Source organism: Cydia fagiglandana, chromosome 10 (assembly GCF_963556715.1).
Source record: "Cydia fagiglandana chromosome 10, ilCydFagi1.1, whole genome shotgun sequence".
NCBI classification, from domain to species: domain Eukaryota; kingdom Metazoa; phylum Arthropoda; class Insecta; order Lepidoptera; family Tortricidae; genus Cydia; species Cydia fagiglandana.
Window position 1 is genome coordinate 8,167,550 of NC_085941.1, and position 25,158 is coordinate 8,192,707.

At 38.2% G+C, this 25,158-nt stretch overlaps 2 protein-coding genes across 2 annotated transcripts in view; one reads left to right on the top strand and one right to left on the bottom strand.

Moving 5' to 3' along the window:
* The window catches only part of LOC134668121 (aminoacyl tRNA synthase complex-interacting multifunctional protein 1), a 62,288-nt gene that overhangs the window by 18,838 nt on the left and 18,292 nt on the right, over nt 1-25,158 (bottom strand). The window lies entirely within an intron of this gene.
* LOC134668155 (organic cation transporter protein-like) lies at nt 518-25,136 on the top strand. The gene is made up of 7 exons (XM_063525674.1): nt 518-758; nt 5,597-5,954; nt 6,438-6,845; nt 6,980-7,115; nt 22,723-23,051; nt 23,316-23,723; nt 24,388-25,136. Exons 1-7 carry the CDS (start codon nt 728-730, stop codon nt 25,094-25,096), a joined length of 2,379 nt encoding a protein of 792 aa, XP_063381744.1. The 5' UTR covers nt 518-727; the 3' UTR covers nt 25,097-25,136.

Here is a 25,158-nt window from a genome sequence, read left to right on the forward strand (position 1 = left end):
GATGGACAGTCAGCAGCAGAAGTTGCTAAGCGGGTGAGGTGTTCAAAATTACCTAGACACGCTCTTATTCATTTATCAATTAAGTCGCGTCAAGATCATTTTGAACACCTGGCCCGCTTCGCAACTTCTGCTGCTGACTGGACAAAGGCCGATGAAGACAAAACATACATTCTTAAAGTACCTAGACTATCAGTGATGACCTTATGATCCTTGGTCATCATGTGGAAATGACCAAAGAGATACGTCGGAACAAAGGTTTTCTTTTTATCTCTTTGAACTCTCCCATTTACCAAAATGATCAACTGTTACGGTAACACAGCACAATAAAATTATCACCATAGTTAGGTAAGCAACAAGGTACGATATGACCCATAAATCAATTTGACCGTATCTGTCGCTACGCTGCATACTTGATTTGTGCAAAAAATATTAAAGCCTTAAGTTCTTTTACAAAGCATACTCGTAGCAAGATGGTGTACGAGTGGCATTCGTGTACCTACTCGTGTCGTGCCACAGTGTCGTGACAGTGGTAGTGACAGACTGATAACCAGCATCTCTTGCGAGCCTGCAGTTGTGTGCCGTGTGCTATGCGAATACGCCGTCGACTCGGCGCGGGCGCCGCTCAAAGCCAGTTCTACTGCAACCTCCGGCGGCTCGCCTGTATGACACGTTAAACGTACAATCCAGTGTTTATATTGTGCATGTTGACTTAAATAACCGATTCACAATGGATAAACAGGAGCCCATCACAGAAAACGGTACGTAAGGTGAAGGAGAAAGTTGCGCGCGAGGTAATGACCCCGATATTGCAAATTGCAATCTTATAGATAAACCTTGGAAAGTTCGCATTAACATTAGTGAAGGTCCCAGCTGTATGTAGGCTTTTGTCTTTTGATAAAATTTAAGTACGTGCTTCTTTCATTCATTAGGCGTGGTATTTTATATTATTATAGTTAGTCAAAATCACGTTCGTTCATGCATTACTTAAATGTTTATTATTAGTATTGTATGGTAAATGATTCAATTAATTTAATTTCAACAAACCTTAGTAATAGTACCTCAATAATAGGCAATTGAATAATTAGTTGGTGGTATTTTTTAAATAATTTAATAAATTGTTTTTGTTTCAAAGTTTATACTTACTTACCTACATGAATTTTTGGAATACCAGTATCTATTATAGATTGTTTCTATGTTTCTTATTTGAAAGTGTCTAAACTTTATTTATTATTCGAATCTAATACTTAAAATATTTTGCACCTATTTGTAAGTAAAATAGTAATATTTTAGCCTTTTCCTTTCCCTTTATAATATTTTTGATAAAAATTGTATAAAATTAGTGTTATAAAACCTAATCAAAATAATTAACTAATGAACGTTTGCTTGCGGTTTTGCGGTGCACGTTGGAATTCGTAGCCACAGTCTCAGTAAATGCCCCTAAATCTAGCTAAATCTCGTGACGAATCACGGGTGTCATGGTTAAAGGCCTCCTATATACTACTTTGTTTACTTCTTATTGTGCCGGGATTACGAGTATATCAATCAAAAACTGTCCCACATTTGTGTATAAAAATATTGTGTTTCTCTCGGTGGTAAAGTTTGTTTATTCCTCGTGCCTTGCACGCCTCGCAACGTTCAATTCAAGATTTCATTTTCAGCGTATCCAAAGGTTGTACCTACCGTACTACAGGTACAACATTGCCCTTTAGCAAGAGGGGTAAAATAACGCCCCCCCTTGCCACGCCCCCTTGTAAAACAATAGTTATTTACGATACAAGTGGCGATAAATTACAACACGATCGAAGGGAGTGTTTTAAATCGACACGAGTTGCGAGTTACCTATTCGCACGTGTATCGTACAACGTTTTACAGTACATATGGCCCTTTAAACTTTTGACATACGCACGAAAAGTGCTATTTCACGCACTAGTGCGAAAAAGTAGGGCCATATGTACTCGTACTGTAAATAACTATAATATTTCAACACTTGTAGGTATACTTGGGTACATTATAGTACATTTCGATGCTAGTGCGGAAGGTATGTCATCACTTCACGAGTACCGAGATATCTTGCCACGAGCCGCAGGCGAGTGGCAAGACTCGGGACGAGTGAAGAATGACATTTCCGCACGTGTATCGAACGACGTTTTTTAATACAGTTGCGAAAAAATAAGAAAAACATTGTTAATCGTACACTAAACAAAAGTGGTAACAGTGACAGCTCGGTTAGACGTCGTCTTTAAGTATATTACATCTATGGGCGTTTGGCAGCTATTCCGTTCCATTCAGTCAACTTATTAAGAACGGAATTTTCAATATTGAATATTAAAAAATAAACGTGTTATAATGATGAAGAGGTAAGTAATTAAATATGAAATATGTAATATTTTTCGTATTCTTACATTAACGGTAGGTTTTTATGCTGATTACGACGTTTAAAAGAAACTAATATTAACACTCATCAATAAGTAGTCGTGAATTGGAACAAGTATAAATTTAAAAAAATTGGAAAAGTAAAAAGCACTAGTTCGAGATAACCAACTTTCCGCACGCTAAACAGCTACGTAAAGTAGCACTTTTTAAGCAACTGTATTAAAAAAATAGTTTTATTCCTATAATTTCATACGAGAAATTAAGCGCGACGACCAATAAAGCATCTATTCTTAAGTACCTAGGTACTCACTTATAAATAACATACAGATCACGGCTATTGACCTTTTTTGATACACTTGCCGAAGCGCAATTCGAATTAGGTAAGTAGGTAAAGTAGGTATCTAATTATCTACTGGAACTTTTAATATAGGTATAGTTTCCTACCTATATGACTTTATCTATTGATATATGAAATGGCCGCACTCTGAGTTGCCCTACGAAATTATCGGGTCCATTTTATCAATTTGTTGTCAATAATTCTTCCTTCACTTAGCTAGAACTTTCTATAGCAATAGAGCATACCTACTGATAAAATGTTATATGACGGTGTCAAGGAAGAGGGGACAATCACCTCATCAGCTTCATATCTTCTGCATACATATATTCCGCTATATAGCAGGGGCACATTCAGGTTTTTTTTTTTAAATATGATCATATTAAACTGTTTAGACGACAACGGTTTCACTCACTTGAATTTTTGGCTATTGGCGGCTTGTTGCGGGCCCTTCAGGGGGTCGAGGGGGCACGAGTTGCAGTCGATGCGAGCACTCGAGCCTGAGGAAGGACCCCCGAAGGGCCCGAAACATGTCGCCAATAGCGACTAAAAAATTAAAGTGAGTGAAATCGTTGTCGTCTAAAGGCCGTACACAATGGGCCATCGCCGGCCACTCCAAGGGACGCAGCCTTGCGGTAGAATGAGATATCAATATCACTTGCTCCCTCTAACGCATAAATGCGTCCCTTGGAGTGGCCCGCGATGGCCCATTGTGTACTGGGGCCTTAAACATTTAAAAATACACGAAAGTTTAATATCGATTATGATGATATTGATGATGGTCGTAGTTTATGAGCACATCTTAAATGACGTTGCTTCGGGTTTGACACCGATATATTTATTTATTTTTAGCCCGTGTGTGTAGTGTCCCACCTGTCCCCTTGATTTCCACAACTCGCTTTGTAGTGCTTTTTCCGGCCAGTTACTGTTGAAGGCGTCCCAGTCGTCCCGCCATCTCCGTCTGACACCGATTACCTAGTTAATTATAATAACTTACTTATTTTATTTGAACTGTATTCAAATTAATTTTCATCTTATTTTTGTTAAATTTAGTCGTATTATTTTGTATTTTGGATCCAACTAAAGTAGCCAACAGATTTTCTCTGAAAAAAATAAGAATAAATGAGAAAATAATGAAAATATCTCGATTACAAATAACCATGGAGGTACGTACCTACACTAAGGCTGTATCTATTTATTTGTTTTGATTTGTAACTAAATTTATTTGTATGTACCTACGTTTTATTTTTATTTTGATCTAATAATAACTTAATAAGTACCTAATAACACTTGTGTCGCATTGTGTTCAAAACCAATCAATGAAGTTGGTTCGATAGACGCATTTCTCATTAAAATGGGCACAAGAAACGGGGTTAACATGTAAAAATGGTAAATGTTACGTTATGTTCGAAAGTATGTAAGGAATTAGTTTTAACCAGCTCATTCTTGTTACAAAACTTATCTATTCAAGGTTATTTCAAACAATCTATTTACTTACATTTATTATACACTTATACTTTTTATTGTTGGACCTTATTATATTAGCTGAGATTTAATTTATGAAAAATAACTGATCTGAGCAGTTACTGCGTAAATTTTAAATCCACCTAGATTGCCTATCGACGTCATTACTTAAGTAGCAAAATTGGTCGCGTGACCGGTAATAAGTAGCTACTAAAGTGGCTGTCACTGGTTGTTATATGTTTACAAAGCGACAGGGTATGTCGCTGTTTCAGCTAAACGGGAGCAGGCATATTTACCTATTTAGACCAAATATTTAGACCTTATTCTGCACAACTAATTTTATGAGCGCGAAAATTTTGGCATGACTCTTATTTTGGTGCTATTTACAGTTTTACACTGAGAAAAAAATCGTTAAAAACTATTGAAATTGCATTAACGTTTAATGCTTTAAAAACAGTTCCATATGAGCCTATCGAACCAAGTAGACGTACATTAGTTGATATTGTAATAGCAGTTAATCTTAATGAAATCATTTTAATGTGTGCTCGATAGATAATATATTTTCAGAGTATACATGTATATATTTCCAAGTTCATCGGTGCCACAATTGGTAAGTAAGCAAGCCGAATTATCCCCCTAAATGTTTTCTGCATCAGGCTTAACAAAAAAAATACCTTTTTCCTTCTTGGAAGATTGCCAAAAGATGCCAGTAGGTGATTCAAAAACGAAGTATATAGGGTTAATTTTCAAATGAGCATTTTTTGCTGTCCCATCCCAAGGCTATAATTCCAAATACATTGAACAAACAGTATTGTTATGGGTAGATGCCCAACCCATGTGTATGTGATCGATTATCGACACGGCATGTATATGTAGGTATGTACCATGTATGTACGAGTACTTATGCCTGCCTACGGAAAAAAAACAGATGTCACACAAGGAAAAATTGAAAATTACTCTCATTAGAAATATATGTAGGTACTTAGAGGGTAATATATATAATAATATCTCCCTATTGAAAACATGTAGGTAATCATGTAGGTACGTAATCAAATACATTTAAATCGATTAGACCGACCACATAGGCGTACGTGGCATTTTTTGAAGGGTGGGGCAGAAGTATGGTTAGGTGCCTTAATTGTTCCTAAAAAATTTTTAGCTTCTCGTCAGACCACAGACCAGGGTGGGGCAAGTTGCCCCACTTGCCCCACCGTGCGTACGCCTGAGACCGACATTTTCAAATATTAAATACTTACATATAATCAAATCAAAATTTTAAAAAATAAACCGATATAAGTATTCAAACATCAAATCATCTAAACCTAAACAGACGAATTTTCTCATTTCTGTACGTAAATAGTAGCTTATGTACCTACTTACATTTATTTTTGTCATTAGTCTATTACTCTATATTTCTTTGTCCAGGGGCCAAGCTGCAAGAAAAACCTCCTCCTCAGACCGATTTAATTCAACGAATAACAGGCTCATTCGGAAGATATCAACTGTTGCTATGCCTCCTCATATTCTTGACAAAGTTCCCCGTCGCCTTCCACCAAATGGCCATTTTGTTTCTTGCACCGAAACTCAGCTACACATGCCCAGACACCGGAGAGGAAACTTGTCCTTGCCCTAATCCAGAATACGACACGTCAATTTTCAGCCGGAGCATAATAATGGAGTGGGATTTGATATGTGAAAGGAAATGGTTGACTAGTTTTACACAGACGCTGTTTCAATTGGGCACGCTACTGGGCAGTGTACTGTTTGGAATGGCATCCGACAGGTGACCTTGAACTTGTTAATTGTAATATATTTACATTCAATGTTTCTACAAGTAGTACAAGTACTACTTATACAAATAAGTACTTATATAAATAAGTGCTAAAATGATGCGAATGTATATAAACATTGCTGACCTCTATATTCTTGATAAGTTTGTTTTGTAAATAGGTAACAATATAAATAACTGTGCCAATGCAATTAATCATCGTTAAAAAATGATTTCTAAATATTTATCAAATTAGATTTTGCTCCATTGAGACACTTGCGTTGCGGTCACAGACACTAAAGACTGCACGTGACTTGTGGCTTTAGCTTCTAGCCGCCCAGAGACCTATAAAAAGGTCTCTTGTTCCATTCTAATTTGATATTTGTGTTGACAAACTCAAAATTTCATTTTGCTTGGCAAGGTTTGACGTATGGGCGGCTAGAGGTTAGTGTCTGCACTGCACCTTATAGGTACCTATTTACTTTTTTACGTTTTCAGGTTCGGGAGAAAGTATCCTTTGCTGCTAGCAGTCGTGATACAAGTGACCATGGGAATAACAGCAGCTTTCGTCCCCGGCTACTGGGAATTCACATTCCTCCGATTCTTAGTGGGCATGTCCGTTGGAGGCACCATGGTCACTGGATTCGTCATAGTCATGGAATTCGTGGGGACTCAGTACCGTGACGTTATATCGGCATTGTATCAAGTACCCTTCAATATGGGTCACATGCTGTTACCGGTGTTCGGGTATTTCTGCAGGGATTACTCCAACTTTCAACTGGCCATCTCGATACCAGGAGTAGTACTATTGTCGTACTTTTTCCTAGTACCTGAAACTCCACGTTGGTTGATAGCGGTTAAGAGAACTGAAGAAGCCGTCAAGATTTTAGAATGTGTAGCAAAAGTGTGAGTATTAAGATAAGTAAGATATCAATATTTATGAAAACTGGATAACGCAAACGTTCACGACATTTGTTACAAAATACTACTTAAGATAACAATCGGCGTCATCATGATTTAACGCATGTTATTCCTTTCAGAAATAAGCGCCCAACAGAAGCCATACGAGCTGACATTGAAAATTACCAAGCTGCACTCCAAAAAACGCAACTCAAAAAGGGGAATATTGTAGACCTCTTTCGAACTCCGAACATCCGAAAAAACATATTAGCAATGGCGTTTAATTGGCTGACATGCAGCTATTGCTTCTACGGTGTGTCGCAGTACGTGGGGCAGCTCAGTGGAAATGCTTTCATCAACGTCGCAGCCAGTGCCAGTGTAACTCTCCTGGGTTCTCTCTGTTCCATACCGCTTATGAAAGTTATGGGAAGAAAAACCATAGTGATAATCTTTAATTTTATTTGCGCGTTTTGCCTACTAGTTCTGGCCGTGCTACCAGAAGGGCCGGGTAGGGTAGTCTGCGCAAGTATAGGAGTAGTTTCTAGCTTTATAGTTTTCGTTGTCGTGTACTTGTACTGCACGGAACTGTTTCCGACGGTGGTGCGGAATGCTGCGCTGGGGTTTTCATCCATGATGGCGCGCGTGGGATCTATGATCGCTCCATTCGTGATCGCGTCGAGCAGCATGGGGCCATGGGTGCCCCCCGTGTTATTTGCTATCTTGCCCCTCGTGGCGGGCTTTGTCGCTTTCTTACTTCCTGAAACTAAAGGCTGTGAATTAATGGTGACTATAGAAGAAGGTGAACAATTTGGAAAAAAAATGGATTGCAAAAAGTAGATGTGTTTTCTCATTAGATGTATCTACTGTTATTCATTAGATTAACTTTTGTAGTTTTAAGTTACATAGGTAAATGTAAACATATTATTATGTTACCTAGTTGTAAATATTATATAATTAATATACAGTAAAACGATTTTGGCGGAAGAAGAGATCTTGTATTTATCTTAGATATCTCCGTACAAATATGATTACACTGATAACTAATAAAACTATTTACCGACCCTGATAACTACGAAAGAAGCGAAAGAATAACTTATTAAGGATGAATAAAAATATTTACCTACATCTAAATCTAAAACAAGGCCATATTGACATTTGTGTTTAAAATCAGGATGTATGTCAGGATCGTAGCAAGTGGAAATCCGTGGTCTACCCCTCCTGGAAATAGGCGTGATTATATGTATGTATGTATTTATGTGTTTAAAATCAACGTTTCCAACCTCTAACCACCAGTTTGGCACTGACTTAATTAAGCGCTAGTGTGAATGTAAGTAACTTACTTTCTATTCATCTCGCTCGTACTGTCATATTAGTGCAAGTTCATTATGTAACTTAGTGTACCTAGTGTTAGACTAGGTTATTTAGGTTAATACACTTGACGTGTGACTATTTACACGAAGCGAGATATATATTCGACACGTTACGGGGCGTCACAAATGCGACATAAGCCACAAATGCGTCCTAAATGTTATTTCCGTGGCCGTTCTGTACCACCTTACTATTGTCTTCGGCTAACGCTCTCGCAATTCTGTGTTCTTCAATTTCAATAACAATTACCTATGTAGGTTAAATTGATGTGTCATACAGCTGTTTCATTTTATTTAAACTTGTAAACAACACTTTTTTATATGGGCATGTTTATTTTTATGTCTACGCAGATTCACGAGGTCTTTCGGTCCTAATAGGAAAAAAACTGGCCAAGAGCACGTCGGCCCTTGCTCAGTGAAGTGTTCCGTAGTTACTAGTGATGTACCGACTATTGATTTGGCCGACTAGCCGACTAATCGGCGCTCGGATGGCCGATTAGTCGGCCGACTAGTCGGCTAGTCGGCCTGATCATTAGTTTCGTCTAAGTTCGGTTCAGATCACTTAAAAAACAATCGTTTTTCCCCCTTCGTCATGCAGCTATTCATCATATTATAGTAACGCTAAAAAATAAAATAAAAAATCCTAAGGCTATTCATACGACAACCGGACAATCGGACATAAGAAAGCGATCACACGGTCAATAATTCGAACAAAATTTTTCGTAAACACCCTAAATAGGAATTTGGGTAAAATATGTGAAAAGTTTATGGTAAATTAAAATTTCTTTTTGCCTTGATCGTCGGTCGCTTGTAAAGTGCCGACTAATCGGCCATTTTTGCCGACTAGTCGCCAACTAATCGCCGACTACAAATGAGGCCGGATAGTCGGCTTTCCCGACTAGTCGGCGACTAGTCGGTACATCCCTAGTAGTTACCCTTCTGCCACAATAGATTGCGTGGAACAGGGGCTATTTGTAGGTATCATATTTAATTTCTCCTCTACACGATGGGCCAACGCCGGCCACTCCAAGGGACGCAGCCATGCGGTAGAATGAGATAGCAATATCATTTGCTCCCTCTAACGCATAAATGCGTCCCTTGGAGTGGCCGGCGTTGGCCAATCGTGTAGAGGAGCCATAAAGTCAACCAATTTGATTCGTAAGGCACTATATAGCCATGCCAATCATCCACCATGTCAACCATGTGAATCAATTTGTTTATCTCATACTACACTGCCTATTGAGTGACATGCCATGTATCTAGTAGATAAAGCGACAAGGTTATTTAGTGGCCTAGGAATCAAATAATTTACAGTATATTACAAGCAAAAGAGAGTATTATCGCAGCGCTTAGTATATACCTGTCTTTTACTATGCGATACGATAACTGAAAAAAAGGGCTTAACCGATCATGTCTGCTATCAAAGATGTAACTCCAAATAAGATACGAGTAAGTCCACGGAAAAACGTGCCTCAGAAATTAAGAAAAAGTTATACTAGAATAGATGGCGCCACATCTTTGGCCTATACTCGTCTAGATGGCGTTGGCGAAACCGTTTGATATTTAACAATCTAGACACGCGGCAGCGTGTCAAGCCAAGTTCAAGCAAAGGAACTGGCTAGCCAGCGCCGAGTGTAATATTACACGAACCACTTGGTGCCACTTTTGACCCTTCTATAACTCAAAACATCTTTGACGTAAACACATAAAACTACGTGTGTTTAATTATATCCATAAGGATATCTAGAAGCCCAAATTTCATGAAGCTAGCTCAAACGGTTATAAAGGTATGAAGGTCAAAAAGTCGTAAATTTTAAGACTGACTTATGACTTATAGTACCTAAACCTAACCTACTTCCAGATGACCTAGAAGGATGAAATTTGGAATCCAGCTTGGTTATTGTGTGCAACCGTAGGAAAAAATCTAAAAATAAAATAAAGTTTAAAAATAGGGGGGGTCCCCATACAAATAAACCATTTTTTATTGGGACTGACATATAAGTACCTAAACCTAACCTACTTCCAGATGACCTAGAAGGATGAAATTTGGAATCCAGCTCGGTTATTGTGTGTAAGCGTAGGAAAAAATCTAAAAATAAAAAAAAGTTAAAAAATAGGGGGGGTCCCCATACAAAAAAATATTTTTTTATTGTAGCGTTGGAACCGTTACAAGCAGATATTTGAAACTACCCCAATATATGTATTATTATATTTGCTATATTAAAATAAAGTTTAGTCAAAAAATAAGTGGTGTCCCCATACAAAAAACTTGTAATACGCTCTAAACAACCGGCCAACGGTGTGTCGTCGGCGGCGCGCGGCACCACATAATTATACAAAGAACAGAAGTAAAAACCATACAGCGGAAACACAAGAAAAAACATTAAATCTCAATACCTGCCTAGTTTTCTTTACAAAAAGTATTGATATCCCACCAAAAACATAAATGTAAAAAAGGAGAGCCAAGTTCAATACAAAAATTATGCTTGGCTGTGGGGCTCGCCGCAAAAAGAATGGAGATCTAAATGAGTGCCACTGCCAAGTTCTATGCAAAATCCAAATATGTATTTATAGGAACAAAATAACATTATAAACAAGTATTAAACTCTATTTCTTTGCTTTATTGGATACCTATAACAATTGCTGTCATTTAAAAAAATGTGAGATCTTAAAGTAGGTTAGATTTGGCTTGGCCAGGTTTTATCAGAATTACAATATATATAAAATGATTGATATAATGAAAACTGGCCAAGTCAAATCTAACCTGCTTTAAGATCTCACATTTTTTTAAATAACAGCAATTGTTATAGGTATCCAATAAAGCAAAGAAATAGAGTTTAATACTTGTTTATAATGTTATTTTGTTCATATAAATACATATTTGGATTTTGCATAGAACTTGGCAGTGGCACTCATTTAGATCTCCATTCTTTTTGCGGCGAGCCCCACAGCCAAGCATAATTTTTGTATTGAACTTGGCTCTCCTTTTTTACATTTATGTTTTTGGTGGGATTTTAAGAACATGGGTCATAGTCATATGGCGTTCTATAAGGATTCCTATTAGTTACTCAACTAGGAACTACGGAACCCTAAAAAAGTGTCTCAAGAATTCATAACCATTTTTCGCAGAGTTTGTGTGACAATAATGGAATGGCAAGAACCGAATTTTCTTCATTGCATTAACTATAATTAACTGGTGCCTACTAGTTTACGCTCCGGTTTGGGTAAAAAAAGAAAGATAAGTTTATTATTCAAGTAGGCAATGCGCTTATGAACGTCAAACAAAGGTAAGAAAAGCCTCTTTAAGAGTCCGCAGCAAGTTCGGTTCTCCTTACAAACGGCTACAAATATAATGACTACCAAAAAAAATTTTGGTACCCTAAATAAAAAGAATCATGCTTACCAAAAAAAATTACTGAACACCAAAAAAATAAGGCCTAAACTTACAAAAGTACCACCGCTTTAATTACGACTGCACTTCAAATTGTATTCGAATACCAAATATATTGAATGATTACCAAAAATCATTAATGATCACCAAATCTTGAAGACCAAATTAATACGATATTTTCACCTAATAAACCACTATGATTACCAAAAAATGCATACATATTACCAAATAAAGTAAAATGATGCCAAAATTACTAGCCCCTCCCGTACAACCCCCCGTACCCCGCACTGCATACCTACCTAACCTAACCTATTTTTCTAGTAGCAAAGTAGGTTAGGTTAGGTTTGAACTGCTATCAGTTAAGTGGGCTAGGTTAGCACTGCGACCCTTACAGAAACGAAAAATGCTACTAGAAAAGTGGGTTAGGTTAGGTTTGAACTGCGACCCTTACAGAAAAGAAATGCTACTAGAAAAGTGGGTTAGGTTAGGTTTGAACTGCGATCCTTACAGAAAAGAAATGCTACTAGAAAAGTGGGTTAGGTTAGGTTTGAACTGCGACCCTTACAGAAACGAAATGCTACTAGAAAAGTGGGTTAGGTTAGGTTTGAACTGCGACCCTTACAGAAACGAAATGCTACTAGAAAAGTGGGTTAGGTTAGGTTTGAACTGTGACCCTTACACAAACGAAATGCTACTAGAAAAGTGGGTTAGGTTAGGTTTGAACTGCGACCCTTACAGAAAAGAAATGCTACTAGAAAAGTGGGTTAGGTTAGGTTTGAACTGCGACCCTTACAGAAACGAAATGCTACTAGAAAAGTGGGTTAGGTTAGGTTTGAACTGCGACCCTTACAGAAAAGAAATGCTACTAGAAAAGTGGGTTAGGTTAGGTTTGAACTGCGACCCTTACAGAAAAGAAATGCTACTAGAAAAGTGGGTTAGGTTAGGTTTGAACTGCGACCCTTACAGAAACGAAATGCTACTAGAAAAGTGGGTTAGGTTAGATTTGAACTGCGACCCTTACAGAAACGAAATGCTACTAGAAAAGTGGGTTAGGTTAGATTTGTACTGCGACCCTTACAGAAACAAAATGCTACTAGAAAAGTGGGTTAGGTTAGGTTTGAACTGTGACCCTTACACAAACGAAATGCTACTAGAAAAGTGGGTTAGGTTAGGTTTGAACTGTGACCCATACAGAAACAATTGTGGTTACAATTTTGGTGGTGATTTACTATTTTTGGGTTTACAATGATTATTTTGGAGTCATTTGCTTTAATAGGATTGCAAGATTTAAAAATTTGGTTATAATTTTACATTAAAATGGAGTTCTAATTTTGGTGGTCATTTACTATTTTTGGGTTAACAATGATTATTTTGGTGTCATTTTATTTAATAGGATAGCAAAATGAAAAAATTTGGTTATCAATTGACATTAAAATGGTGTTTGAAATTTGGTAATCATTTACAATTTTTGGGTTAATAATGATTAGTTTGGCGTCATTTCCTTTAATAGGATAGTAAAATGTAATAAAATTGGTAATCAGTTCACATTAAAATGGAGTTACAATTTTGGTGATCATTTATTATTTTAGGGTGGTAAAGTAGATTTTTTTGGTATTAAATTTTATTAAATCTGGTGATCAGTTAAATAGCAGCCCTTACAAACGTAGTTACGCTCTCATTTTTAAACGGCTAGCTAGCTAGATTGCTTTTTTAAATAGTCTAAAACTTTGTTCTTACAATAGGATAAGGTATACGAGTACGAGTATCTATACCTGTAATTAGTTTACGTAGCTTCAGATACCATAGAAAAAAATACAGCGAATTTAAGTTTTTCATACAAAACTTGGGCCAAATTCGATATTTACAACTGTCAGATTTCGCATCCACGTCAAATCAACAGTTGATTTTATTGCATACTGAGTGTTGATTCCATCAACGGTGGATAATATCATTTGGTACAACCAAAACTCAACTCTAAGCTAAGAGTGGTTCGGTTTGGTTTGCTTGTCACCCTAACTGTGGATTGTTAATGTCAAATTTTGACATTGTACGTATTGGAGAACTTATGATTTTTCCCACATCAACGGGAGATCAACACGATACGTCAAACGTCGCTTGTCGAATAGGGGTCCTTGTTTTTACTCTGTTTCGTTTGCTTTATAAGCTAGAGCTATACATATAAATAAGCTAATTAAAATGAGAACATAACTTGCTTTACAGTATATATATGGTCCTACTTTCCCGCACCAGTGCCTGAAACAGCACTTTTCGTATGTCAAAAATTTAAAGGGCCATATGTACTGTAAAACGTACGATACACGTGCGAATAAGTAATTCGCAACACGTATCGATTTAAAACACCCCCTTCGTTCGTGTTTTAATTTATCGCCACTCGTTTCGAATTTCCTCTTTTTCGCACTTGTGCCGTAAATAACTATTGTATGGGAAGGTGAAATTCGGCCTAGCCTGCTGTGGACACTGTGGACTCTTAAGGGGCCCACTGATTACCAGTCCGCCGGACGATATCAGCCTCTGTCAATTGTTCGTAGCTGTCAAATTTTGATTTTAATCGACAGGCCGATATCGTCCGGCGGACTGGTAATCAGTGGGCCCCTTTATCCCCAGGCTAACCTTGCGTATGAAAAGCCGAGACATTATGATTAACTACGGTTGCTTTGTTCCAATACCTAACTACAACGTAGTTCCAACAATATGGCGATTCATGTTTATCGAAGCAGACCAGGTATTTGAATCGCTTTTCATGAATTTTACACCTGACAAAAAATAGAAATTATAAGCATGAATTTTCCACCCGACAAAAAAAAAATAGTAAGTAGATATAAGCTAAGACTTATTATTCTCGTCGCGATATTGATAAGACGATTCATTTAACTAACTCATGGGAGATATTTACTTTACATTTACTTACTGTAATATACAGTAATTAATTAATTAATACTGAGTATTATAATAATACCTATATATACCTACAATACCTAGATTTACTTACTGTATTGTATATATGTGTATTAATTAACTAATAATAAATATTAATTAATATAACCGGTAGCTTGGGCCTTGCCCCGCTGCTGGCGGCACCCTAGGTTAGGTTTTTTATAATGTGTTTATATGTATTTTTTATTGTTTTGTAACGCTACGTCTTACGTAGGCGAACAACGCGCGAACGCGGCGCGGCGCGGCGCGGCGAAAGCGGCCGCCGCCGCGCCGCGCCGCGCCGCGCCGCCTGACATTCGCGTGCAAATCGCGCCGCACCGCGTTCGCAACGAGATCGCTTACGTAGGACACTTCTATGGGCATCAAAGGATTGATTTCGCCGCGCCGCGCCGCGAACGCGAACAACGCGCGAACGCGGCGCGGCGCGGCGCGGCGAAATCAATCCTTTGATGCCCATAGAAGTGTCCTACGTAAGCGATCTCGTTGCGAACGCGGTGCGGCGCGATTTGCACGCGAATGTCAGGCGGCGCGGCGTTCGCGCGTTGTTCGCCTACGTAAGACGTAGCGTAAGTGTTTTTATATTTTACTTTTACTATATACATATTATAAAAACCTAGCCTAAGAAAAATGATGAATAAAGGATAAAATATTATAATAATACAGCAATGCAAATAGGTGTTGTTTATAAGTAATTTTTTTATGGTATAGAAGGCAAACGAGCAGACGGATCACTTGATGGAATGCGATGAACGCCGCCCATGGACACTCGCAAGACCAGAGGGGTTGTAAGTGCGTTGCTGGCATTTAAGACGTAACGGGAGCTGAGCTAAAAGTCAATTTTGAGATTTCAAGCTGAATATACCCGTCGCTCTGACGGGGCGTAACCGCGGCGTGAGAGACTGTATTTGTATGTGTAATGCACGCACACAGACGCGTGGGGTGCGCCCGTACTCGCGCTGGCGCGCACCTCACTGATTGCAATTTGCATTGTCACTTTTTGTTACTGCTACTACTGAGTAGGGTAATTCGCCAGTAACTGGCCACTTTTAATAACTGGCCGCCCTAAACTAAAAATGAATCCTATTCACCTATAAACAGAATTCATTTTAGTATAAGGTTTCAATAACTTCAATAACTGGCCACCTTATACTAAAATTAATTCTATTTATAGGTCTGAGGTAGGAATATAATTCATTTTTGGTTTGGGGTGGCCACTGACGAATTACCTATTGCGATTGAACTTTTTTACTTACCCGGCTTACGTTTACGGAACTCGATATCGAATAGGGTAATTCGCCAGTAGCTGGCCGCCCTAAACTAAAAATGAATTCTATTCACCTCTATACAGAATTCATTTTAGTAGGTATAAGGTTTCAATAACTGGCCACCTTATACTAAAATGAATCCTATTTATAGGTGAATAGAATTCATTTTTGGTTTGGCGTGGCCAGTTACTAATAGTGGCCTGTTACTGGCGAATTACCCTATTTATGTACTTAGTGGTTAATACTAGTATCAAGTAAGTATTATTTTTTCAATAATGTTCAGAAACGAAGTATAGACATGACAAATATAAATATTAACGTCTTTGTAAGGCAGGATTGGACATTCTATAGAGTAAGAGTAAGCAGTGCCGGATTTAGACATTTGCCGCCCGTAGGCTATGCCGATTTCGCCGCCCCTATCCGCCTCGCTTATAGGTTTTTTAAATTACTTTCCTATCAGAGGCATTTAATTTTTTAGTACAACACACCACAGCCATATTAAAATGCATATAAGGTGACGTCACTAATGTCACATTTTAGATACGGATATATATGTGCCGTTTTTGTCACTCAATGACGATGCGACCTCGTTATATTTGCCTGATCTGGTGTTATGGTGGGTACGGCTGGGTTTTTTGCCACTGAAAAACAAGGTGAGGCATTACCAATGCCTAAACATTGGCAGTCTGGCTGGATATAGCTAAGGAGTTCGGTCGGGTGGCATCGAGTCTGCTCGAGGGACTATGCTATACAAATGGATCGCTAGCTTTTTGTCCGGTAGACGCATATGAGCCGTATAGTAGACGGAAGCTGCTGCGATAGTGTGAACATTACCGCTGGCGTTTCACTAGGTTCTGTGCTATTAATGCTGCATATCAATGATAATCATTGCTATGCAGATTGCAGATGACTGTAGTAGGGATACGTATTACACAGGCCGTGCTAATATCCCTCATTCTGTGGTGCTGGAAAGTCATGAAAAGCTTGTATCTGATATCGAAAGCTCTCTATCCATCCTGAGTTTCGGCATGGGATCGGAACAATTTAGTGAGATTCAATACCACGAATACACAAGAATCGACGATGATCCCAAACTCACAATGTAGTCAGATGGTGGTCAGATAGGTCACAAAAAATGTAGTTAGTTAAATGAAAACGCGAGCGTAGCGAGCGCGAATTATTTTCGAGAATATAGTAGGTAGGTACATTTTTAGGGTTCCGTACTTCAAAAGGAAAATATGGAACCCAGCATTATACTACCAGGACACAAGAATCGACGACCATCCCAAAGTTACAATATGGTCAGATGGGTCACAAATAATATAATATGTAGGTACTGAAATGAAAACGCGAGCGTAGCGAGCGCGATTTTTTTTCGAGAATATAGTAGGTAGGTACATTTTTAGCGTTCCGTACTTCAAAAGGAAAATATGGAACCCAGCATTATAGGTACTATCAGGACATAAGAATCGACGACCATCCCAAAGTTACAATGTGGTCAGATGGGTCACAAATAATATGTAGGTACTTAAATGAAAACGCGAGTGTAGCGAGCGCGAAATTTTTTCGAGAAAATAGTAGGTACCTACATTTTTAGGGTTCCGTACTTCAAAAAGCGGAACCCATATAGGATCACTTTGTTGTGCGACTGGCCATCTGTCTGTCTCAATATAAAGGGTCTTGACATGACAGAGGGCGGCAAAATCGACAAATAATGCTTGTGTGTAAATTTAAATTTTACAAATAAATTCTGGTCCCTATCTGAACGGCACGTACAATATTTTTTTGACCCAAATTTGCCGCCCCCTAAAATCTGCCGCCCTAGGCTTCAGCCTACTCAGCCTAGTGGTAAATCCGGCACTGAGAGTAAGGGTATGAAACAACCAATTCAGCTAGGACTAGGGAATGCAATCTAGATCTCGCAATTTCGAGATCTCGCTAGATCTCGCACGTATTTTCGAAATTTAACCTAGTTGACAGGAAATCTCGATATATGCAATCTCGGTCGAGATCTCGATTAATATTTTCGAGATCTCGAACAAGACCGAAAGTGAAATACTTTGTTTTAAGTAATATATGACCTTAGATTCATGTTGTTCAGGCAGTGCTATTATGTGTCCGGCTTTAGCTCTATTATTGTTACGCAGTTTCTAAGTAGTGGTTTAACATCGATAGCATTTCATAGAAGTAAAGTAAAAAGTAAAAATGTATGGGTGGGTGATGTATGGGTGTGAGGCTTGGACACTAACACTCAAGGAGGAGAACAGCCTTTTAGTCACAGAACGTAAGGTGTTGAGGAAGATTCTGGGACCCGTCAAAAGAGACGATGGCAGTTGGAGGATCCAAAAGAATGCCGAAATAGAACACCTGATAGCCGAGCCGAACATAATAGGTGAGACCAAAGCGCATCGTCTCCGCTGGCTTGGCCATCTCGAAAGGATGGGTGAAGATCGGGCAGCCAAAAGGGCCTATCTGGGTCGACCAACAGGGCGCCGTCCTGTTGGTCGTCCTAAATACCGTTGGGCAGATAGAGTGGAGGCAGATCTCCGTGAGCTCGGCGTCGGCGAAAGCTGGCGGGATACCGCTCTGGACCGATCAAAGTGGCGTGCTCTTGTGTTGGAGGCCAAGACTCATTTTGGGTCACCGCGCCAACAAAGTAAGTAAGTAAGTAAAGTAAAAATTAAAATTGATTTTATGTTAAATGTCAATTTAATTTGTTGTTGTTATTTTCAAAATATAACATGAGGTACCTTAAATAAGTAGTATGTCGGCGGCATATCGTAAAATCGTAATCCTAGGCGTATCATGAGACGCCACCATTTCCTGATCTAATATTAACCCAGGCATATCACGATCTTCCTTATGAAAGAGACGGCAGATCCATCAGAGCAATGCATTCTTTGATATTCCTAGCTTCATAGCGGGCGCATTGTAAAATAATTGATCGAGAAATCATATACATATTTTCAATGATTTTGTAAATGACTACAGTTATGACTACGGTTATTAGAAACCAATTATAGTATGTTTAATATTCTTTCTAATGGTATGCATCACCAATTGATCAGTAAAATAGAACCCGAGAAATAATGATCAGTTGATGTCGGTCGCCCGCCATTTACATGACGGAACAAAATTCATCATTACTTTGTTATATGTATAATATCATACATCAATAAAACTTATGTTTTTGGAAAGCTAATGAAATTTTTCGTATATTTTATAATAACATTAATTGTGATAAAGTTATAATTTATTGAGTTAGACGCATGTTTTGTCAGTAGTTATGCCATCCATGCACGGTAAAAAATCATATATTTTCAGTATTTTGTAAATGACTACAGTCATGACTACGGTAATTATAAAACAATAATTGCACGTTTAATACTCTTTCAAACGACATCTCACACGAACCGATCGGTCCCATAGGACTAAAGACGTGCTGGTCGGCCGCCCACTTTTTCCTTCCTTTTTTTCGACACGTCCCCCCCCCCCCCTCCATAAAATAAAAACCGGTTTATTCATATTCTGGAGACCACGAGGAACACGTCCATACCAGTTTTAGGTATTTAGAAGAGATGTCGACGAAAATCGTGAAGGAGACGACTTTTGTTTAATTTGCCTATATAGACTATAGGAATATCAGAATATCACACCTTGAGGTTTGCGCAAAATGGCTGGTGTTCGCTAGGCAGATCATGAAATGTCGGCGTTTCATTATATACCTAGGAATATCTCGATACGCCCGATTTTACGATGTCTATATCTATGGAATTCTTAGAGATTATTGATTAAAATAACACGTTTTTAGTTACTTTGTCAAATTCGATCTCGTCGAGATATTAATCTCGATCCCAAAAATCTGACTGTCGAGATCTCGAAACACCCAATCTCGATTCGGATTTTTCGTGCGAGATCTCGAATCGCCAATCTTGGTGCGAGATTGCATTCCCTAGCTAGGACCTTAAATTGCTCGACAATTACGGAGCGTGACTGTACCTAAAAATTTTGTAAACCCATAACCATGCAATAAAATATTTTTGATTTTGATTTCTAATTTGAAATATTAGAATCAAAAAGTTCAAAATAGATTGTACCTATGTAACTACAAAAATGTGTTCCCTCTCAACGCAAAACCCCTTGTGTCTTAGGAGGATCTAGATATTTTCACACAAGACGGTTTATCGATAATTTCTTACATCACTAGATTATCGACATTAAATGTCGACTATTGCCCATCACTTTTCTGGCTGTGTACGTATTTAGAAACTTGACTTCGCCCCTAAAATTAGTGCGATAGGGACAACTGCAGCTGAGGCGAAAAATCCTGCGTAAAAATGACAAAAATCGAGGTTTCGTAGTCCTCTTTTTCCTCCTCCAAAACTTAACCAATCGTAACCAAATTTGGAAATCTAAATGATTATGAAATTATCTGTGTCGGACCGTTTTGCTTTTTTGGCTAATTGATATCAGTTTTGAATACCACGCCTCTCATTGCGGCATAGTCAATTAGGCCATTTTGGCCATTTTTGAAGGGCTCTAGCGCCTTAAAAAACAAAAATATAAAAAAAAGCAAAACGGTCCGACACAGATATTGACAATATTAATCTGTGTTGAAAAAATCATTGCTCTAGCTTCAAAAACCACGGAGGAAAACGAGGACTACGTTTGTATGGAGAAATGACCACTCCTGTTGGCTCTTAAGTTGGGAGTACGCCCTTTTCTTGAAGGTTTGAAATGAAAAGGTTTGAATTATATTATAAAAAAGTACAATAAGTACGCATAAAAGGTGCTTATTTATAAGCAGGAACTGTTATGAACTAAATTAATTTGCCGTCTTTGAAATCACTACAATGATCTAAGTAACAATCAAGTAACAATAGACTATAAGTGCCCTGCGGGCGCATTACTCTGACCAACCACCGGCTAAGTAGATAAGCACAGTTTTCGTAATAATATAGATTGCGAATGACTTCCCATTCATACGCAACTTGCTATTGTTCCTATTCACGTTGTAAATGTTGTAATTATTGACATTATGCCACTGAGTTATGCCAGTTCGTATTGTAGGTAAACAAATCGTTTAGCGACGGATGAATTGTGTAACCTCTTTCACTTTGTAACCTAATTAGAATTCGCCGGTGGACAAGACTTAAATAGGAATCACATCATCATGGTCATCTTCCTCGCGTTGTCCCGGCATTTTGCTATTACCCTGATTCAGCCAAGTTATGGTTATAGTTCGTTTTTTTTAGCATTAGAAATAAGGTAAACAATCTTGATGTGTCTTTTAATTGAAAAACACATTTTAAAAATAAATTACGGCAAATATGTAACAATTATGAATCTAATACGATCATTTATATTCTTCTGCTTTCATAAGTAATAGTTTTTGATTTTTAAAAAGCGTTTTTTAATTAAAAGATATGTCAAGATCGCTTACCTTCTTGCAAGTTCTTTCTAATGCTAAAAACAATGAACTATAGAGTTGGATGCTATATAATATACTCATAGCCCGCATATGTTTCTGGACTTATACAAATTTAGCGCAGGTATTTTGAAATTATTGATTTCGGGATTCAAATAAACGACTACTTATTCCAGGACCCCTATTCGACAAGCGACGTTTGACGTATCGTGTTGATCTCCCGTTGATGTGGGAAAAAACATAAGTTCTCGAATACGTACAATGTCAAAATTTGACACTAACAATCCACAGTTAGGGTGACAAGCAAACCAAACCGAACCACCCTTAGTTTAGAGTTGAGTTTTGGATGGTTTTGGTTGTACCAAATGATGGAATCAACACTCAGTATGCAATAAAATCAACTGTTGATTTGACGTGGATTCGAAATCTGACAGTTGTCCGTGTCGAATTTGGCCCCAGTATCATAACCAATTTTTTGACGTATCTTAAAGTTCGAATCAGAGGGCCATCGCGAACCATGTTCGACGTGTTGCCTCTCCGTCGCTCTTGTAAATTCGTGCGGAAGTGTGACAGGGAGGCAGTACGTCGAACGTGTTATTTTAAACGTCAAACTTCTATGAAATTATGACGTATAAATAACACTTGCACTGCGTGGGCTATCAAATCCGCTGCACACTTTTTTTGGTCCGACCATTATACCTTTAGCCCCCAATCGCACGACAGCTTTTTCAACGCGCGTTAAATAATCTTGTATCTGTCCACACTCTAAATTCAACTTTACGACCAAGGCTTAAAGTAGAAAATCCAACAACGCTTGATAAAAAGCGCCACCGCTGTCGTGTGAATGGTTATCCATTTGTGTCAATTAAACGCTTTTTTAATGCGCGTTGAAAAAGCTCCCGTGCGAATGGGGGCTTAGACGAGCAATTCTTGTATATATATATATATTTATTTATTCATTCCATAATATATTTCAGGGATCTCGGTAACTGCCCTAACGATTTCGATGAAATTTGCTATACTATAAGTAAGTATGGGGATTTCCAGGGGCGAAAAATCTATCTAGCTAGGTGTTATCTCTAGGAAAACGCGCATATTTGTGTTTTTATATGTTTTCCGAGCAAAGCTCCGTCTCCCAGATTTTAGAAATTACAGTGTTAATTTTCCTGAATCATCATAAGATTTTACGCTGGTAAGTACCTAACATACATACATATGTATTCTCTTTGGTAAGTACTGTGATTAACCTGTGATGACTGATGACTGATCAATTGCTTATCAATCTTATCATGACCAGACTTAGAGATATCCTCTAAGTGACCAGACATGACTTATCAAAGTGAACTTATAATCACTATGCTGACCTATATTCGTTTACAGAAATCAAAGCCCACCTGATTTTTAATTTGGCGTTGTATATATGTATTCTACTTTTACAAATGATTTATTTATCTCACACTATTAAATATTTTTGTAGAAATCAGACATAATGGTGCTAATAAATGAAATTATTGGGTCGTTCAGGAAGTACCACTGGTGGATATGTTTTATAATATATGTTAACAAGTTTGGTATTGCGTGGCATCAGATGGCAATCATATTCTTAGCTCCTCCAGTGGCATATTGGTGTCCGGAAAATGCCACCTGTTGTAAAGACCCTGTCTACGACACCTCGACCTTTAAGAACACAATTGTAATGGAATGGAATCTTATATGTGAAGAATCTTGGATGAAGGACTTCACTCAAACTCTATTTCAATTTGGTGTTCTAGTGGGAAGTTTACTGTTCGGTATGGCGTCTGATAGGTTAGTGGTTCATTTAAATTCATAAATTAATTGGTCTCATGGGAACATTAGCGCTGGAAGCCACCAGCAACATGCTGAGATATGGCCATTTCGTGGCACTTTATCTTATTTGTGTATTGTCTCGTTGGTTTGTGCTTACGAATAAATCAATTCTATTCTATTCTATTCTAAATACAAATAGGTACCTAGTGCCGGCGCAGATATAGTTTATGATTAAGATACAATAAACTTTGAGAATCAATTAGATTTTTTGTTTTGTCACAGGTATGGACGAAAAAAAGCCATGATTGGCTCTGTGGTACTGGAAGTGTTCTCGGGGGTGATAGCATCATTTGTTCCTGAATACTGGAGTTTCACTATAGTTCGGATGATCGTCGGGTTCTCTTTAGGAGGAGTGATGGTAGTTGGATTCGTCATAATAATGGAATTCGTTGGAAATGAGAATCGAGCCGTTGTATCAGCGCTTTACCAAGTTCCATTTACGCTTGGCCATATGCTTTTAGCAGCTTTTGGTTATTTCTTGCGTGACTACAAGCATTTTCAGCTGGCAATATCATTAGCAAATGTATATCTATTACTTTATATATGCCTTCTACCTGAAACACCTAGATGGTTACTGGCCAAGAATAAGACGGATGAAGCCGTTAAATTACTGATATACGTTGCTAAGATGTAAGTCCACTTTGAAATTATTATTATTATATATATTTTGCAATTTTAAGGTTTGGCCATGACGAGTGCAAGGTGTACCCAAAAATAAACCGCAAATCGATACAGTACAAAACACACACAAATACAGTTTCGCCGTTTGGCACACGTATACTAAAAAATTTTTGACCAGCAGTTCTTAAAAAAAATCCCATAAACCCCTCCTAAAGTGCTGAGTCATATTTTTTTATCATATTAAAGGGATTATTGAGGCGATTCTAAAAATATAGGTACTAGGTACATCATTATATGTCAGCCATTTTTTTTTGAGTTTTTATATGTTTTCTGAGCAAAGCTCGGTTTCCCAGATATTGTAAACATTAAACACGTATCTTTTCGGGCGATTATTATAACTGATTGGAAATCAATCAAAAAGTCGGGAAAATTCAGACGAATCTTGACCAACTGTTGTCACTTTGTCGAGTGGAATAGGCCCCCAGCTAGGTATGCGATAATCGCAGGTAATATAAGATGTTTCGACTGTGCTGCAAATTACTAACTGGAGAATGCTACTAAAGCCATAGCTGATCTGTAAAATGCAAAATAACTTTTAAGACCCATGGCAATATGCAACTTCTACTTTATGTCAGCAGCGAAATTCCTTTTAGTTTCCAAAATTTGTTTTCAGCAATAATATGCCAACAGAAGACATTCAACGTAAGGTGGAAATGTACCAATTGGAACACAGAACAAACGTGCCGAAGAAGGGGACTACAATTGACCTGTTTCGTACGCCAAATCTGCGAAGAAATATACTGGTGATGTCGTTCGTCTGGTTCACCTGCAGTTACTGCTTTTACGGCATCGCACAGTACATCAGCCAGCTTACTAAAGACATTTTTTTGAACGTGACCCTTAGTGGATTTTTCTGTCTCCTCAGCTGCTTCATTTCGATTCCAATGATGCGATATATGAAGCGGAGGACAGTTGTAGTGATAAGTAACGCCATATGCGGTATTAGTTTACTACTGCTGGCCGGTATACCGTATGGCATATTTAGCGTGATGCTTGCGTGTATCGGAGTTCTCTTTAGCTTCGTTGTATTTATCGTGGTCTATTTGTACTGCACAGAAATGTTTCCAACTGTTGTGCGTAACGCTGCGCTCGGTATTTCGTCGATGATGGCTCGGGTCGGATCAATGATTGCGCCGTTTGTGGTTACCCTTAGAACGCACCAGAAGTGGGCTGCCCCCGTAGCGTTCGGGGTGCTGCCACTGATAGCTGCGGGGCTCTGCCTTTTGCTGCCAGAAACTAAAAACTGCGAGTTACTCACAACGATAGAAGAAGGTGAAGCACTGGGCACGCCACCGCGGCCTAGGCCTGCAGATGGCATATAATAATAACGATTGTATAAATTTGTTTTTGATGATCATTAAGTATCACTGTATTAAACACAGTT

Excerpts from the sequence above, each read along its gene's own strand:
- LOC134668155 (XM_063525674.1), top strand. The coding sequence starts at position 728 with ATGGATAAACAGGAGCCCATCACAGAAAACG. Across the intron at positions 6,846-6,979 it reads TTAGAATGTGTAGCAAAAGT|AAATAAGCGCCCAACAGAAG; the intron begins GTGAGTATTAAG and ends TATTCCTTTCAG. Across the intron at positions 23,724-24,387 it reads CTGATATACGTTGCTAAGAT|CAATAATATGCCAACAGAAG; the intron begins GTAAGTCCACTT and ends ATTTGTTTTCAG.